The 16,443-nt window shown below is 34.2% G+C and overlaps 1 protein-coding gene and 1 long non-coding RNA gene across 3 annotated transcripts; one reads left to right on the forward strand and one right to left on the reverse strand.

Annotated features, from left to right (window-relative positions):
- Positions 1 to 4,932: 4,932 nt before the first annotated feature.
- Positions 4,933 to 12,327, reverse strand: LOC120177607 (AUGMIN subunit 8-like). Of its 2 annotated transcripts, none has more exons than XM_039183699.1 (7): positions 12,015 to 12,327; positions 8,871 to 10,352; positions 8,449 to 8,568; positions 6,964 to 7,080; positions 6,796 to 6,885; positions 6,199 to 6,306; positions 4,933 to 5,196 (listed from the first exon to the last, which is right to left on the reverse strand). In XM_039183699.1, the coding sequence occupies exons 2-7, from the start codon at positions 10,203 to 10,205 to the stop codon at positions 5,092 to 5,094; spliced, it is 1,875 nt and encodes a 624-aa protein (XP_039039630.1). In that variant the 5' UTR covers positions 10,206 to 10,352; positions 12,015 to 12,327; the 3' UTR covers positions 4,933 to 5,091. The 2 variants fall into 2 exon arrangements, with proteins under 2 accessions (XP_039039630.1, XP_039039629.1); XM_039183698.1 differs by lacking the exon at positions 12,015 to 12,327 and adding an exon at positions 10,958 to 11,175.
- Positions 10,483 to 10,916, forward strand: LOC120177608. Its single transcript, XR_005521431.1, has 2 exons — positions 10,483 to 10,682; positions 10,721 to 10,916. It is a non-coding gene; the product is annotated as an uncharacterized LOC120177608 (long non-coding RNA).
- Positions 12,328 to 16,443: the final 4,116 nt, after the last annotated feature.

The raw sequence follows: 16,443 nt of genomic DNA on the forward strand, positions 1-16,443 counted from the left end.
AAGACAATTTTGACTGAAGCTTAATCTTGATTCACCTGAGTATGGGAAGGATTTTTTAGTTTACAATAATGCTTCTCACTATAGACTAGGATCTTTCCTGATGCATGATGAGAAGGTTATAACTTATACATCTCGTCATTTAAAGATGCATGAGCACAATTGCCCACCCATGATCTAGAGTTAGCTACAATGGTCTTTGATATGAAGATTTGGAGATACTATCTCTATGGAGAGAAGTGTTATATCTATATCGACCATAATAGTCTGAAGTATCTACTTATGTAGAAAAAGCTGAATCTAAGGCAATATCACTGGGTGAAGCTTTGGAAGGATTATGATTGTGAGATAGAGTATCATCTGGGCAAGGTCAATATGGTGGTCGATGCCTTGAGTTGTAAGACAATATCTTATCTGAGAGCCTTATTTTCCAAGTTGAGCTTGTATAATGATGGCAGTATATTAGCAGAGTTACAAGTTAATCGACCTTAGCGGAGGAGATTACGACTAAGCAATTCCTATATATCTCTTTGATTTTTATTATCGAGCAAGTTAAGTAAGGATCGAGTTCAAAATATACTATTGATTAGTTGGTATTTTTTGCTTTCACGACTGTTACTATGTTCCTAGGGTTGGTGAGTTGAGGCAAACCATTCTTCAAGAGGCCCATAGTAATCTTTACACCATGCATGCTGGTAGAGAAAAGATGTACAATAATCTCTAGGAGTGTTACTATTGAGTTAAAATGAAAAAGGATATTTCTGATTAAAAAGTGAGGTGCTTGACTTGACAACAGGTCAATGCAGCATTAGTACCCATCTGGTCTGTTGCAACCCATTATAATTCCCGAGTGGAAATCAGAGCGTATCACGATGGATTTTATGATCGGGTTTCCTCTGACTCCTTCTAAAAAGGATTTTTTTGGATTATTATTGTTGATTGACTCACCAACTAGCTCACTTTATTCCTATTCGAGTTAATTATCCCCTGGATAAGCTCAATAAGTTATATATCTCTGAGATTGTCAGACTTCATGGTGTTCTATTGTCTATCATCTCTGATCGAGACCCGAGATTCACTTCTAGATTTTGGAAGGCTCTATATGAGGCTCTGGGTACTTGTCTAAACTTTAGTACAACTTTTAATCCACAGACTGATGGTTAGTCCAAGAGAATGATACATGTTCTAAATGATATACTACGAGGTTGTGTGATTAAATTTTGTCATAGTTGGGAGAAATTTCTGTTGTTAGCTGAGTTTCCTTACAACAACAACTACCAGGCTAGCATCCACATGGCACCGTATGAGGCTCTGTATGGATGTAAATGTCGTACTCCTATATGTTGGATTGAGTTATATGATAGGAGGGCGTTGGGTCTATAGTTAGCACATGTGATAGAGGATACTGTTAGATTAATTCGTGGTCTCCTAAGAGAGCCATTTGATAGATAGATCTTATGTTGATCAAGGAAGAATGATATAAAGTTTAAGATTGGGATCAGGTTTTTTTGAAGGTGTCTCATTAGAAGAAGCTGCTGACATTTGGACGTAAGGGTAACTTGAGTCCATAATTTATTGGGTTATATACCGTTTTCTGAAGAGAGTCAGACACGTTGCTTATCAGCTTGATTTGCCTCCTTAGTTTAGTCATATTCATGATGTTTTCCATGTATCTATGCTGAGGCGATACCATCCTAATTCAGGTTGAGGATGTAGACTTTAGACCATAATTGTCTTATGAGAAGAAACATATTCAGATTTTAGACCATGACGAAATAGTTCTTCAGAACGGGCAAATCCCGATGGTCAAAGTTAAGTAGAGTAACCGTATTCTCAAAGAAGCTAACTGGGAAACATTGGAGTCAATGGAGGCTCCGTTTTTGCATCTATTCAAAGCAAGAAAATATTAAGGTCAAAATTTCTTTTGGGGGAGAGTTGTCACACGTGAAATTAGGGCTAAATTTTTCTTAATTTTTATTTCAAGGACTAAATTAAATTTTAATTAAATTTTGGTACCAAATTGAATTCTATATTAAATTCAGGATAAATTCACAAATTATGAAACACTTGAGGACCTGTGGCATAATTTTGCAATTTCCATTAAGTTTTGGCTTTAAATCCTCCCAAAACGTGAAAGTTTCCTCATTTGAAAACTTAAAACTTTTTTCCTCCTCATACTTCCTCTTTAGAAAGCTTTTAGTTAAGAAACTTCAAACGTTGTTTTGTCGTCGTTCGTTGCTCCATTAGCTACCCGCCTATACCATCGTGTTCCTTGTGTTATTCCAAGTCCAACGATGGTCGTCTTGTTGTCTTTGTTGTCGGCGTGTGGAGGGGTGAGATAGTGTAATTTTCTGATATAGCATAATCGGGCTCTCTGTCGTTCACTGTTGTGAAACGAGTTTGGTAAATACCTTAAAATGCTTAAAATAATTTTAGAAATTTTTGTAAACTTTTCTGTCTCCCGAAAACCTGCACTCGCCCCCACACGCCGCCACTGCGTGTGAAGCTTGTCCACCGCCCTGATGGGCTTCTAGAAGCGGTTTAATTCGACCCGCTAACTCATACCTGACCTGATCGTCCGATCTGACCCGTCTGACATGTCTGACCCATTCGACCCAAATCTAAATTGGCCCAACCAGACCTGCCCATTTTCAAACCAGACTGAACCAGTTCAACCAATCGAAACGAACCGTAGACTGTTGACCATTGTTGAATTTTTCCAAAAACCTCCATCTTGACATTTTCGACATCTTGAGTCTTATTTTATGGTCTGTTTCACCAAATTCTATCTTGAAAGCCCCAAATTGAGCTTGTTAAACTGAAAATGCTTAGTATTTTAGCATTTTTGCATTTTATTTGGGATTTGATTATGGAATTGATCTGGGATTATATTTTTATAAAGGCACTCGTGATTCCTCTTACCAAGGGCCGACTAGGTCTAACGCTTCTCGTCTAACAAATCTGTATGGTCCACATTTTTCTAGAACTACTCATAGGTTTTAGTAAATAATTAAATTAAAGTTTATTATTTATTATGTTAGGATTTGGATATAGTTCATTCGATTCGTATGATCTAGCACTACCATCGATCGTGATAGACAGACCTGAGAGTATGGTATCGTATCCGGCTTATCAGATCGATACAGGTGTGTTCCTATTGGCTATAGTACTATTTTGAACTATCTGTCTAAACTGTTTAAAAATTCTGATTATATGAAATATTTTAACTGCATGATATCTGATTTACCGTATATTTGACATGATCTCTGTTTTTGTATTTATGTATCTAATTTTGTAATACAACATGTTTTAATAAATTAAACTATTATTTTCACTCAAATATATGCATATTTACTATCATTGGGTGTATGATTAGAAGAAGTATCTTAGGCCTAGTCTATGACTTGTAAGACCTTACCGCGGGCTCATCTACCTTGTGCACAGGATAAGGCCTTAACGCAAGCCCTTATGCTATCAGTATAAGGTCCTTATCGAGTGTACAGTTTGGTGTATAGTTCAGGGAAACCTACACATTTTGGTGATTGGGTGAGGGTAGTATTCATGTTTTCAAAACCTGTTTTATAAATCAACTTTTCCTGAAGTATTTCAACTGTATGTTGTTATACACCGCAAGAGTACACTGAGATTTTTAACTCATTCTTTATTTTTTTAACCTTTCATATAGCACCAGACGGTAGGCTAGTAGACTTGGCATCAGGAGGACCGGTCTCTACTCACTTTTATACCACTGTATATTTATGTATGCCTTTTTTTAGTGACACATGATTTTACTATTGTCTTTATGTCTGTATTATCGGTATTATGCTTCTGGACATGTTTTATTCATATTTCTGATGATGGTATATGTATATGTTTGTCGTATGAACTTTACCGTTATACAAATTTTATTCACTGAAAAATGATTTCTGTATACGACATGTGACTGCCTAGATTCTGTTGTAACGTTAGGGTGGGTTTAGGGTTACAATTTGAACTATTTCTCAATTTATTTCTTTTAACTTTAAAATATTTTAAATATAATTATATTTATTTGATTTTATGTTTAATAAGTTTTATTTTTTAATTATGTAATTTAAATTTTTAAATTTTATGAGCGAATTATGTATAATAACTTTTATATTTTAATTTTTTTCTACGTAATTTTTTTTAAAAAATATATAATTTATAAAAAATAAAATATAAATATAAATTGAGTACCCATTATCCAAAAATGTGGGTACACGAGTTTTATAGATACCCGACTTACGAATTCCAGATTTAACGGGCCAATATAGACCAAACTGAGACACATGCCGACATTTTAATATTCGAATATTCCGAGTACCCGATATTTCTAGTACATGGATTTAAACACCCCTGGCAGTCGGTGTGGTGGCACGATCAATATGGTCAAGTAATAGCAAGCCATGCACGTAAACTAACCAATTGTTTTGATCCAAACATAGCCGAAGCGATCGCATTTACAACAGGTCTTCAATTAGCGATGGAAAAGAGTTGGGTCGATGCAATTATAGAAGGTGATGTTGCTGTCGTGGTGAATAAATTGAACAATTCTAAAGACGATTTGTCACCACTAGGTGTCCATTGCTGGGAAGCTCGGGAAATACTAGATTGCAACAACAATTTTAAAATTCAATTTGTCCGTCGAGAAGTGAATGGAGCAGCTCACGGTCTTGCACAATTTAGTTTTAAGTCATTATAATTTATTTTATACCGAATATTAATGTCCGAATTGTACTTCGGATATTGTATTGAACGAAGTTATATCTGACTAAATTAAAACTATAATCTTATTTTCAAAAATATTTCGTTTCTTTTGCATTTTTTTCTCTTTTCATATGCGTAATACAAAAATTACACGTAGGAAAAAGATCAGAGCCAAAAAAACTCCAACCTTTTGCAAGGGTAAAAAAATGAAAGAAGAAAAAATACCATTCAAGTTAAAGGGAAAACAAAAAGCAAAAAAAGGGGAAACTTTACATTTACTGGGGCTGGTAGAGCAGATTTGTTAATAAATTTACCTCATTTTGAAGGATGATATATTGGCAGATTACTATTAGCTTACCAGCTGGTTCATGGCCATAGAAATAATGTTTTGGTTGCCATCATCGGCTGCTTATTCCTCTCCAAAGCTTGTTTTGTTTGTATGAGTTGAGACCCAACACTATACTCTTCTAACTGTTCAATAACACCAGCAAAAACCTTGTCAAATGTGTAACTTTTTTTAGTTTCAGGATCCACTTACATTGTATAAAACTTACTTTACACAGATTTAAGACCATTGGATGAATAAAAATATATGATTGAGGTTAACTTTTTTTTTCCTTTAGTAAATATCTTCTCATTTGCCAGCAGCATATTTTCACTCATCCAACGGTTTTAAATCTGTATAAAACTTTTTAGTTTTACATTGTCTAATTAGATCATATCCAATATATATATACACACATAAGAAATAAGAAAGAGAAACTATATGCATTAGAACATAGAAACAAAAGTTTGCAATCTGCAGAAATCTGTTCTAGCCAGCTCAGTTGCCACATGCATAGGTTAAGCTGAAATTAGCCAGCCAGTTTGATAGTGATGGCATATAAGGGATGGATTGGTCACATTTACGGCGGTCGAGTCGGTTTCGAGCTATTGTTGCTTTGAAACTTCATTTTTATTTTGAGTACCCATATCGGATCTGTGTGTGGAGCATATCTAAACATGGGTACGGAGATATGTTCTAAGAATCCTCCAAATACATAGAAAAGCTTAGAAATAATCAAACTATGACACATATAGATTTCAGGCAAATTAGCATGCATGTCAGAGCATTCCAACTATTACACATAAGCTTCAAACTGAAAGTTCTCTCCTGTCCCCATCAACACTCGAAAGAAATTTCCACTTCAGCGTAATCAACTAAACTGACTTGACTTAATTCCAATGAGGACTATGTCATGTTCCACGTGGTTTACCATAAGCATCACATGAAAATCAAATTCAACCCTCCCTAAATTCTCTCTCTAAAGAGGAAAATAGCTTTAAATCATATCCTCATGCTTTGGCATATTTTTAACATAGAAAATATTTAGCAGCCATTGCAACAGAATATTAGAGGAGTTTGTCAAGTAGAGATGTAGTCATATTTAATCCAAGAAGTTGAAGTTCAGCAAGCATTTATGTGTCCTTTACCTGCATAGCCGCTGTTGAAGCCATTAGAGCTTCACATTGGTCAAGCATGTTTTTCTCTAGTGTAGCGATTGCAGCAAGCTCAGAAACCAAATTGTTTATTCCTTCCACCTAAAGCATGTAAAATATTGAAATACGGTTAAGCTTCCTGAATGAAATCAAGATATATCAGCAAGAAAACTGCAAGCTAGTATCAGAATCAACCATCTGTCACACATTGGAACAGCATGGAACAGAATCCAAGTGGTCGATGTGGATTGAGGGTCATTAGCAAAGATATACGCTCTCACACCATAAAATTATACAATAAAAAAAGGGTAAGAAGAAAATTCATTTTAGAGTTACATACATCATCAAAGCTGAAATTTCGAGAAACACTAGTCTCGACACCTTCAAGTAAAATAAACAGAGAAATTCTACTTGAACCAAAATTAAAATTTAATTGGAAAATATACTAGAAGTTGGCATCTTAAATTTAAATATCAGATAACTATAGTGGTAAGTAAAGACATCAACATTGAATTTTGTTCTTTCTGCTAATAATGTCAGGCATTTATGTTCAGAAACAAGTGAAATAACTGGCTTGGGAAGGAAAGACACCTTTGAGAGTAAATAAATAATGGATGATCCCATAGCCTGCATCACGTCAACAGCAGAAGAAATAGCATCTTTCAATGATTCAATATCTGCCTGATGAGTACAAAATCCAGCAAAGATGTCAATATTTCTCTTTTCTGATATCAATCTAAAGTATTTTATTGAACTTACCCTTGCCCCTCCAGTTACAGGAAGACGCAGAGTGCTTGCCTCCAGATCTTCTACTGCTCCAGCTAAAGAAATTACATGATCTCTTTCAAGTAATGTCAAATTGTTAAGATATCCCATCTGCATGAATCATATACATATGCTTTAGATAAAGGAAACCCAGTGGAAAGAATCTATACTGATATGCCGACCATTAAAAAATATTCTTGAAATGAGAGAGAATATTTAGCTTTTCCAATTTTTAGATAAGAAGTTTCCACGATGATTAAACACAATACCTTAAATCAAACTTTTGAAGACACAAGCTGTAGATCATAAGCAATTATTCGAAATGTGAGACATTAAATATATCAGTCATGTAGATAATAAATTTGTTTCTCTTCAATCTATTCATTGATCAACATAAAAAGTATAATCTAAAAATTGCAACTGTGATGTACTTGTAAAAGTAATAATTAGACCAACATAATAGTTATCAAGTGAAGGTCACTTCAGAAAAGAGGTATCATGGGCCGGACCAGACCATGTTGGTAAGGCAAGTCCTTGCCAAATGTACTGATATGCACTTTACACCTGGTCTTCTTACGTAGCCATTCATGTTTATGCAACAAGGAGTCAGTTATGATATTTTATCACATTTAATGGAAACCTGTTCTACCAAGCCTCCATCCAATCTTTATAGGTTTTAATTTTAAAGGTTGCCTTATCCACCAAAATATATTTGAATCTAAAAGGTTCCCAAAACCAACATAGAAAAGTTCAAACTTTAAAGATTTTTTAGTGTTGATCAAACTAGAGTTACATATCATGAGTAAATTACTAGTGCCTGTATATAGCACCAAAATATGGACTTCAACCACATAGAAAACCTTCTAAATCCTCAAATGCAGAAATTGGGGGGAAACGCATGCTGTAGAATGAGCCTCCTGCCAAGGCTTTTCCAAGTATCAATGAGATTTGACTTTCTTTGTCCCATTAGAAGGCTACCACAACTAGAAGTTTAGTATTTAAAATTCCACAAGACATCTAAAGTTCATTCTAACCAGAACCACTGCCAAATTTAAGAAGCTTAGAGGTCCACAACAATGCAATATATTATTTCCTATAACCATTTAACTATAAAATAAGCCTTTTATTCATCTAAATGATACTTCAAAATGGCATGCTGATATGACTAAATATTATACTGCTATAAAATTTAGACCTATAGAATGGACCAAGACATAGCTTAGTGACTTCCACCTTTCCTCCAAAAGGGAGACTGAAGTTTGAATCTTCATTTCCCTAAAACATAAAAATTTAGACCTGAAGGTGTAAAAAGATAAGCGCTGACTACCTTCCTGTATCGTCATCCGGAGTAGCACAATTGAAAATGCATATAAACTATTAATATAATCTCAAACTTAAATATACAAGCACTTCTAACATTGAACCTGTATAAGGAGAATAAAAGTTTTCTATGAAAGGAGAAATAGAGGCAACTGTTACTTGATCATGCAAAACAGAGTTCAACTTGAGCTCTAACTTCAATTGTTGGAGATTGATCTTTTTCTTGATCATGGCATCCCGCAGACCCAAAGTAGCATTCCAGACATTGTACAAAGTTTCCTGCAACAACAGATCAAATTTCTTTGACAAAAAGATAATAAAGAAGAGGCAATCCACTATCTATGCCATTTCTAAACCTCTATGTGCATATATGGATGCTAACTGTTAAAAATTCATCACAGTAAGAAACCGATCATGGTGAACAGTGATTCAAAGAATCGAACAATCACCTTTTTTTCAATTATTGCATAAATGCATCACGAAAGTATAGTTTTTCTATTCTAACCATCAAAAGTCTCCCTTACTAAAACATAGACTAATATTAGTTGATGCAAAGTTGATCATTTTGAGAAGAAATCTACCTCCACAGTAATTTTCTGAATATACAGTACAGCTTCTGCCCTGGCATTAGCAAATCGCCAATGCAAATTACGATTGTAAAGAAGCCGAAGTTGATGAGCGTCTTCTATGTAGCTTGCACCTTTTCTTCCCTTCTTAAAGTTTGCAATAAAACTAAGAACTGAAGTTGAGCTGTGGGATTGACTAGATAAGGTGGATGTCCTTGAACGAGATGGACTGACTCCCCTTGGAGTTGCACTGACTTCTCTTGGAGGTGGAGTGGAAGGTCTTGCCCGAGGACTGGCACCCCTAGAAACGGAAGTGTTATTTGGTGTCTGAGGTCGTGATCCAGGAGCAGACAAAGACAGAGATTTGCGTGCGTAAGTTGTCAGTGTCATTTTGTCCAATGAACTTGCAGAAAGGAGCGTTGCAGGTCCAGATACCCGCAGATACTTACCATCAATTGGAATTGCCTCAGGCCCTACCTGACTGATTCTATCGAGTGATAACAAATTGGAAGCGGCATTAGCAGATTTCTTTGGTGGTATACTCAAACTATCGGAAATTGACATTCTCTTCAGTGAAGATAACCCGATTCCAGGAACTGGTGTAGATAAACTTTTAACAATTTTAATATCACCCAGATCTACACTTCTATTCAATGAATTGGAAGACAGTTTCCCATGACTTCTACTAGGCCACCAATGTTGATCTATTATTCGGCCAGGAAAACCTTCAACTGGTTTATCATTTTCAGATTGATCAGGCGCATTCTTCCCTTTAAGAGGACTTTTCTTTCTCTCTGGAGTAGGCTTACGCGATACAACAGATTTTTCGGACTGTTGTCTGTGAGCCACATTTGAAGAAGGTCTCAAAGTACGATCCAATGAAACATTACTAGCCGGTTTTTCTTTTTGCTTCTTGCTAACAGGAATTGAAATTGTATCAGACTGAAATGAAACACTAAGGCTTCTCATGGTAGATGGCCATAAACTTTCAGGTGTGCGGCCAGTTGATAGCCTTCTAGATGATATCTTCTCACAAACTGATGAATCTTGAACCGGTGTTGATGGACTTCGAGGTGAAGATGGTGTTGAGGGACGTTTCCGCTCAGCCGAAACAGCTCTATTTTGCACCAACTGGGAAGGAGTAGAGGTTGTTCTGGTAATTGGAGATGGGCAACGCCTCGAACCAAAAGGTGTTGCAGGACTGGGTGATTTATACCTCGAACTAACTTCCCTAATTTGAGGTTGTCGAGTTGTGAGTGATGCATTGTTTTTTTCAGCAGGAACAAGGGGTGACCTCGCATCAACAGCAGCAAGCTTCTGCAATCGTCGCTCTGATTCACATCTATCCATCCAAACTTTCCAAACTAGACCACATTGATGGGATTTTCCATAAAGGAAACTAAGCTACATTTAACAGCCTAACTATTATATTAATCCCCCATATAATCGGAGTAACGCCAGCTGGTCAAAAAGAAGATACTTTCCCCGGCAATAAATCTGCTACAAATGCATAAACCAAAAGTTAGATGCTTACAGAATGGCACAAAGCAAAGGAATGATTATCAACACCATAGGAGAAAAAAGAAACATCTTTATAGATGGCGAGATCTGACTCATGAAGAATTAGAGATTTACAATAAATTAACAGAAATGGGCATAGCTTATTAATCAAGAAAGCCCAAATCCAAGCAGATCAAGCCATCAGAATGAGACTGAGAAGTGATAAAATAGCATCAGGTACACCAGGAAACAAAAGGGGGGGCTGTCCTTTAGAAATTTCAGCAGAACCCTATCCAATATAAATTAACGGACATCACTAAGGCTTAGGTTAAATTAAACTAAAATTGCAAAAGCAACACACTAAGAGGTCCCCTATGTGAAGATTTGAGAAAACTATACTGTTAAAATCTCCACCGGTTTTTGTTTCCTGGTGGTGGGGGTGTAGGATAAAAAGACAGCTAGAAGAAAGGTGCTCAGGAGAGAGAGTGAAAGAAGACACACCTATTTATATAGGTACATGTATGTATGTATGTATGTACAAGTTCTTCAAATACATAGAAAAAAAAACTTTTTCAAAATGTTTATGTCAACTACACCTGTACCTTCTCGCTGTAATGGTCCTAACTTCGTAATGGTAATACCTCAACTTAATCACGCGAATGCATGTCAGTTGGGCTGGAAAAACCAAAACCACAATGAAATTAACTGATTTTCACTCACAGAAATAAATAAACAGCCAACCGTGGCCTCTTCCCTTCCTTCTCACCAGCTTTCCATGAATAGGAATTCAATGGAAATGATACCAACAAACAAATGCATCAAAATACATAAATTGGTCACATGGTCTTTTTTTACATGGGATCACATGTGTGATTAACTACTAAATGATAGTAAAATTAACATAAAAATAAAAAACTAAAACTGCAGTTAAACAAATTAGGTAATCATGTAAGATTGTTTGTTTGTATCCGTATTGGTTTGAGAAAACGAATAATTGGGACGAGGCGAGAACAAGATTGAAGTTTTTGTAGTGTTAATGTTGGTGAAGATATGGGAAAAGAGATGGAGCACCACGTGCAAGGAAGACCAGTGTCCATCTCCATAAATTCACAGTGAAAATTTAAATAATAGTTTACTTTTTTATATAAATTAAAAAAATTGAATTAACGGATAAAAACATAATCGTAATTGATTCCTAGAATTAATATCATTTTTTATTTTTATTTTTAAATTGTTTTATGTTACAGTCTATATTTTTTGTTTTTGTATCTCCAGATCGAGGAACGGAAATCGATGGAAATCACAGGAATGATTAAAGGTTTAAAATTAAAATGACAATAATTTCACTGCGATTTAATTTTTTAATGAGAAAAATCCAAAACCATGTAGTGTCTGGCTTTGACAGAGTTATGTCTCTAAAATTGAAGACAAAAATACCGTGATACAAAAAAAAAATAACTGTTTTATGCATACCTCTCAATTACAAAGTTGCAGAAATTATTCGTTTAAAACAAACTATTAAAAATAACAATAAAAAAAGAGAATAAATTAAAACTAATTTTATTCGTTTACTTTTATTATATGCTAATCCGAGTGATCTACATAGCAAGAAACAAATCAAAACAGAAAGCTGCAGATTACTAAGGACACAAATCTCACCTTTTTTTTGCCGATCTAAAAAAACTTCCAAAACGATTCAGTCAAAGAAAAATCAATCTTGAGAAATTCGAGAATTCGTTGAAATATCAGATAGAAAGGAACCGAAAGAGTGATCGCCGGAGAGAAGAGGTCAGGTAAGCGGACGATGATCAGAGAACGAATATTCCGGCGGGAGATGGAAAAGCCTATTGAGTTGATCAGTTTCTTGCGAGAGGAAAGAGAGGTTTAACAAGGAAAAAAAGAAGAAAACAGATAGTGATCAATTCGAGGAATTAAAAGAAATAAAAAAAAGGGTTTTGAAGAAAAGATGAGGGAGAGGGGAACTGTATTTCAGTTGGAGAAAGGAAGTTGTTTTCGCTACCTACTTTATTGGGCTTTTTCCAGATTGAGAAGTGGGATTTTTCTTTTTAGAATTTCTTTATTTATTGTTAGTTTGATTTTAGTAATATATTTGGTTTAAATAAAAAAATAACCGGTGTGTTATTAAATAGATGCATTAAATATTTAATAAAAATATGTATTAGAATAAATGGGTATTTTTGGTAATACAATGAATTTTCTTAACATAGTATAAATTTGAAGGGTTAAATACATTCTTATCTCAATCACATAAGATCCTATTTTATAAACAAATTAAAATAATTTTATGTTTTTTTAGTTATCTATTAGAACCAAGGACGAACACAATGTATTCCTAAAATTTTAGAAGTGATGTAAATTATTAAGTTGCGGGAGATAAGAATAGATTATCAATACGAAATATAAAAAATTAAAATATATGATAATTTAAAACTATTAATCCATCCCTAATCTAAATTGTTTTCTTTTATCAACTTGAAGAATATATACATGTTTGTTAGGATCAACTACATTTAATGTAAAATTTTAGTTCCACACTTTTTGAGGATCGTTGATTGAATGAAAATAAACATTTGAGATTATCTCATTTTTTATAAGCATCTTCTCATTTCATACTGTTAATAGTAATCGTCTATTTTCACTCATTCGACGATTTAAAAAAAAGTATAAAATTAAAAAAAATTACTTAGTTTTTATTGATTTAAGATCATTGGATGAGGAAAAATAAACGACTGTGATTAGTGAATATTTTGTTATTTTATATTGTTAATCTCAATCGTCTATTTTGACTCATGCATCGATCTAAAATCAATACAAGTGTTGTAGTAAAATTTAGTAGAGAATAAAACAAACCGAAGATTACTAATTGATAAAAAAAATTGTGAAATTTACAATGGGTTGTGGCTTATACCCTAATAAGAAGTGTATAAGTTTTTAGAGATGATTTAACCAAAAACTTTTGCACATGGAAAAGTTGAGTTTGATTTAAATTTCCAAAATGTAGAGGATTTACCCACACATCAACATCACTACCAACAAAATTTGAAATCATTGCTAATTAAAAACATTACTTAAATGAGCAGCTAATAGCATTGAAATTGCATTAATATCTCCCACCAATATTTTGTGTCCACCTCAATCAAAACCCTCTCTAAATCAAGCTTTGTTGTTTTCATAGATATATTTAAATCATGGAAAAACGACTTTAAAACCCATTAGATTTGGACTTTCAAAAAATACATATCATCTAATCCAATGGGATTAAATTGAATATTAGTTTGTAATTTTGTTTGTTTGGTGTAGTAGTTGTAGGTTGGAGGATGTGGCATACGGTTCAAAGGGATTGCAAATTTCTTGAGGATTTTTGTCGAAGGGATGATCCACTCACTCACTCACTTAATGTGTCCTTTTGGTCTCAGTTTGTGAGGTGGATGTTGATTCTTACTCATCGGTTACGCTCCTTTTTTATTTTGGCTTTTAATAAATAATACGTAAGAACAAAGACGAACGTAAAATTTTATGTTAGAAGATCAATTTATAACATTTTAAAAGAAGATGAACTTACAAATTTTAAGAAACAAAAATAAATTATCAATAAAAATATTTAAAATATATAAGAATTTAAATCTTTTAAATTTGATCCATCAATGTGTAGGGGTCCCTTTTAGTAAACCCATGATATAGTAACTCTTTTTAGTAAATGCGACGGTAATATATCGGATACATTAAAATTTAAACTTTGGATTTATTTTAAAATTGATAGATATGCTTATTTTTAATTTCTAGATTTAGTACAAGAAATAGATATAAAAATAGTGATTTTGATTATGGATTTAGATATTTATAAATATATATATATATTTGAATTAAGAAGAGTAGTTTAATAAACTAGGCTAGCTAGAACTAGCTTTACAGTAAGGGGGCTGCAATGTCTCGATGCAGTAAATCTTGTTTGTATTCTGGAGGAAGCTCATGGTGCATCATCTCGAATTGGGACTAAGAAACATGTCCGGCCATTGCATCGGCAGGGCGATTTGCTTCTCTTGGGATCCAGCTGAAATCAAGGACCCATCCTCTTCGTTGTATTTGTGAAATTGCACGGACCAGGGCCAAAGGGCTGTTGTGGGCATGATTGCCGAAATGGCTCGAGAACAATCTGATTGAACCTGCACCAATTCGAAACCATAATGCCAATTGCCAAGCAAGGGATAAACCATCATAAAATATAAATAGTATCTTTCTTTTATCAATTATTTTTAATAGTTTAAAGATTAATTTTACACAGTGTAAACACTCATTTTCGTCTATATATATATATATAGTAATATAGCATATTTTTTTAAAAATGTTTTTGAAAAATATAATATATAGTTTTCAAAAAAAAACGGTTTCCGAAAATATATATATATATAGTTAATGTTTTTGAAAACTTATATACAATATATAAGTTTTAAAACATTTTGAAAGTTATATAATATATATTTTTGAAATCATTTTGAAAATATAATGTATAGTTTTTAAAAAAACATTTTTGAAAAATTTATATAATATATAGTTTTAAAAAACATTTTGAAAAACTTATATTATATTTTTAAAATCATTTTTGAAAACTATATAATATATAGCTTTGAAAACATTTTAAGTATAATATATAGTTTTAAAAATATTTTTTATATATTATATACGCTATTATTATTATTATTATTATTATTATTTCTTTTCATTTATTCGTTTAATTTAAATTCATTTAATTTCATTTATCTTGTTTTGTGGTCCAGATCTACGATCAGGTCTGAGTCCACTACTCGGGTCCATAGGTTTGGGGCCTGAACCAGCCTAAACCCTAAAATTAGGGTTTACTCATCCAAGCAGAGCAGCGCCGTGCAGAGGAGGTCAAGGGTCAAGTTACAAACGGCGCGAGATTTCCGGCCGAGATCCCGGGACTGACCCATCTCGGGGTGACCGGTCACAACGGCCACGAACGAGCCCCGTATTTCGGAAGTCACAAACGGCCGGTGGTGGGTATAAATATCCCACCACCCATCGACCAGGGGGGGGTCTCCACCACGAGAAAACAAAACATGAACAAACACTGCCAACAACCATCCACACAGAACCAACAAGATCATCAATACCCAAACTGAGAACAAAGATCATCAACAGAAACAGTAAACCGAGACAGAGAATCCACAATACCGAACATCAACAGAACAACAAGTTCAAGCAAACATCGAACCAACAAAATCGAGCCATCACAGTGAGACAAAAACCATTCAGGAAACTCGACACCTAGCAAAAAGAAACAAAAGATACGAAAAGTCTATGTAGATCTACGGACTTTAAGGCGTTTCCAGACAAAACGAAGCCCGGATTCGTATCCGGGAGTGGAAGGCGCGTCGAAAGGAGACACCTTTTTCTCCTCAGGCACCGGCGGACGACGGACGCCGCCGGTTAACGGCGACCTAGGCGGTGAAGCTTCGTCGGATTTGGGGCTCAGCCGAAGCTGTTGAGAGAGCTCGTTCTCTTCTCTCTCTTTTCTGGTTTCAAGGTAAGGAAGCAAATGGAGATAAAATGAGAATATTAAGCCTTGCGATAGGGTTTATAAGACAAACGTGGAACGACGTCGTTTTAGCCTATAATACCCGCGGTTTTAAGCCTTAAAGGGGGTAATACCTTTTTAGTCCCCCGATCTTGTAATATGGCCATTTAATCATTTAATGGAGTTTTGATTTTCTGTTTTGGGCACTCATTCATCCTTTGTTTATATCTTAGTCCGTGTTTTATTTATTAATTATTTTATTTATTTATTTTGGCTCATTTTAGTCGACATCTACTTTCAGGACGTTTTTTACAGTATCTAACCTTTTCATTTTTTTCCTTTTTTACTAATCTTCTTTTTGGTTTACTTTGTTAGTATTTTAATTAATTATTTACTTTTATTATTATTATTATTATTTTTTTTTTGATTTATTTAATATCTTTTTATCATCTAACATTTTCTTTAACATTTTCAGTGGTCCTTTAAATCGGTCAAAGGTAAACCATTCGAATCGAGTATTTAAATTCTAAT

Source organism: Hibiscus syriacus, unplaced genomic scaffold (assembly GCF_006381635.1).
Source record: "Hibiscus syriacus cultivar Baekdansim isolate YM2019G1 unplaced genomic scaffold, ASM638163v2 tig00112293_pilon, whole genome shotgun sequence".
NCBI lineage: Eukaryota > Viridiplantae > Streptophyta > Magnoliopsida > Malvales > Malvaceae > Hibiscus > Hibiscus syriacus.

Bases quoted from the DNA above. Each gene is read 5' to 3' on its own strand.
- LOC120177607 (XM_039183699.1), bottom strand. From the start codon at position 10,205: ATGGATAGATGTGAATCAGAGCGACGATTGCAGAAGCTTGCTGCTGTT. The intron at 7,081-8,448 runs GTAACAGTTGCC...TGATTCATGCAG, and splicing joins ACTCTGTTTTGCATGATCAA to ATGGGATATCTTAACAATTT. The intron at 5,197-6,198 runs GTAAAGGACACA...GTTATTGAACAG, and splicing joins CTTCAACAGCGGCTATGCAG to TTAGAAGAGTATAGTGTTGG.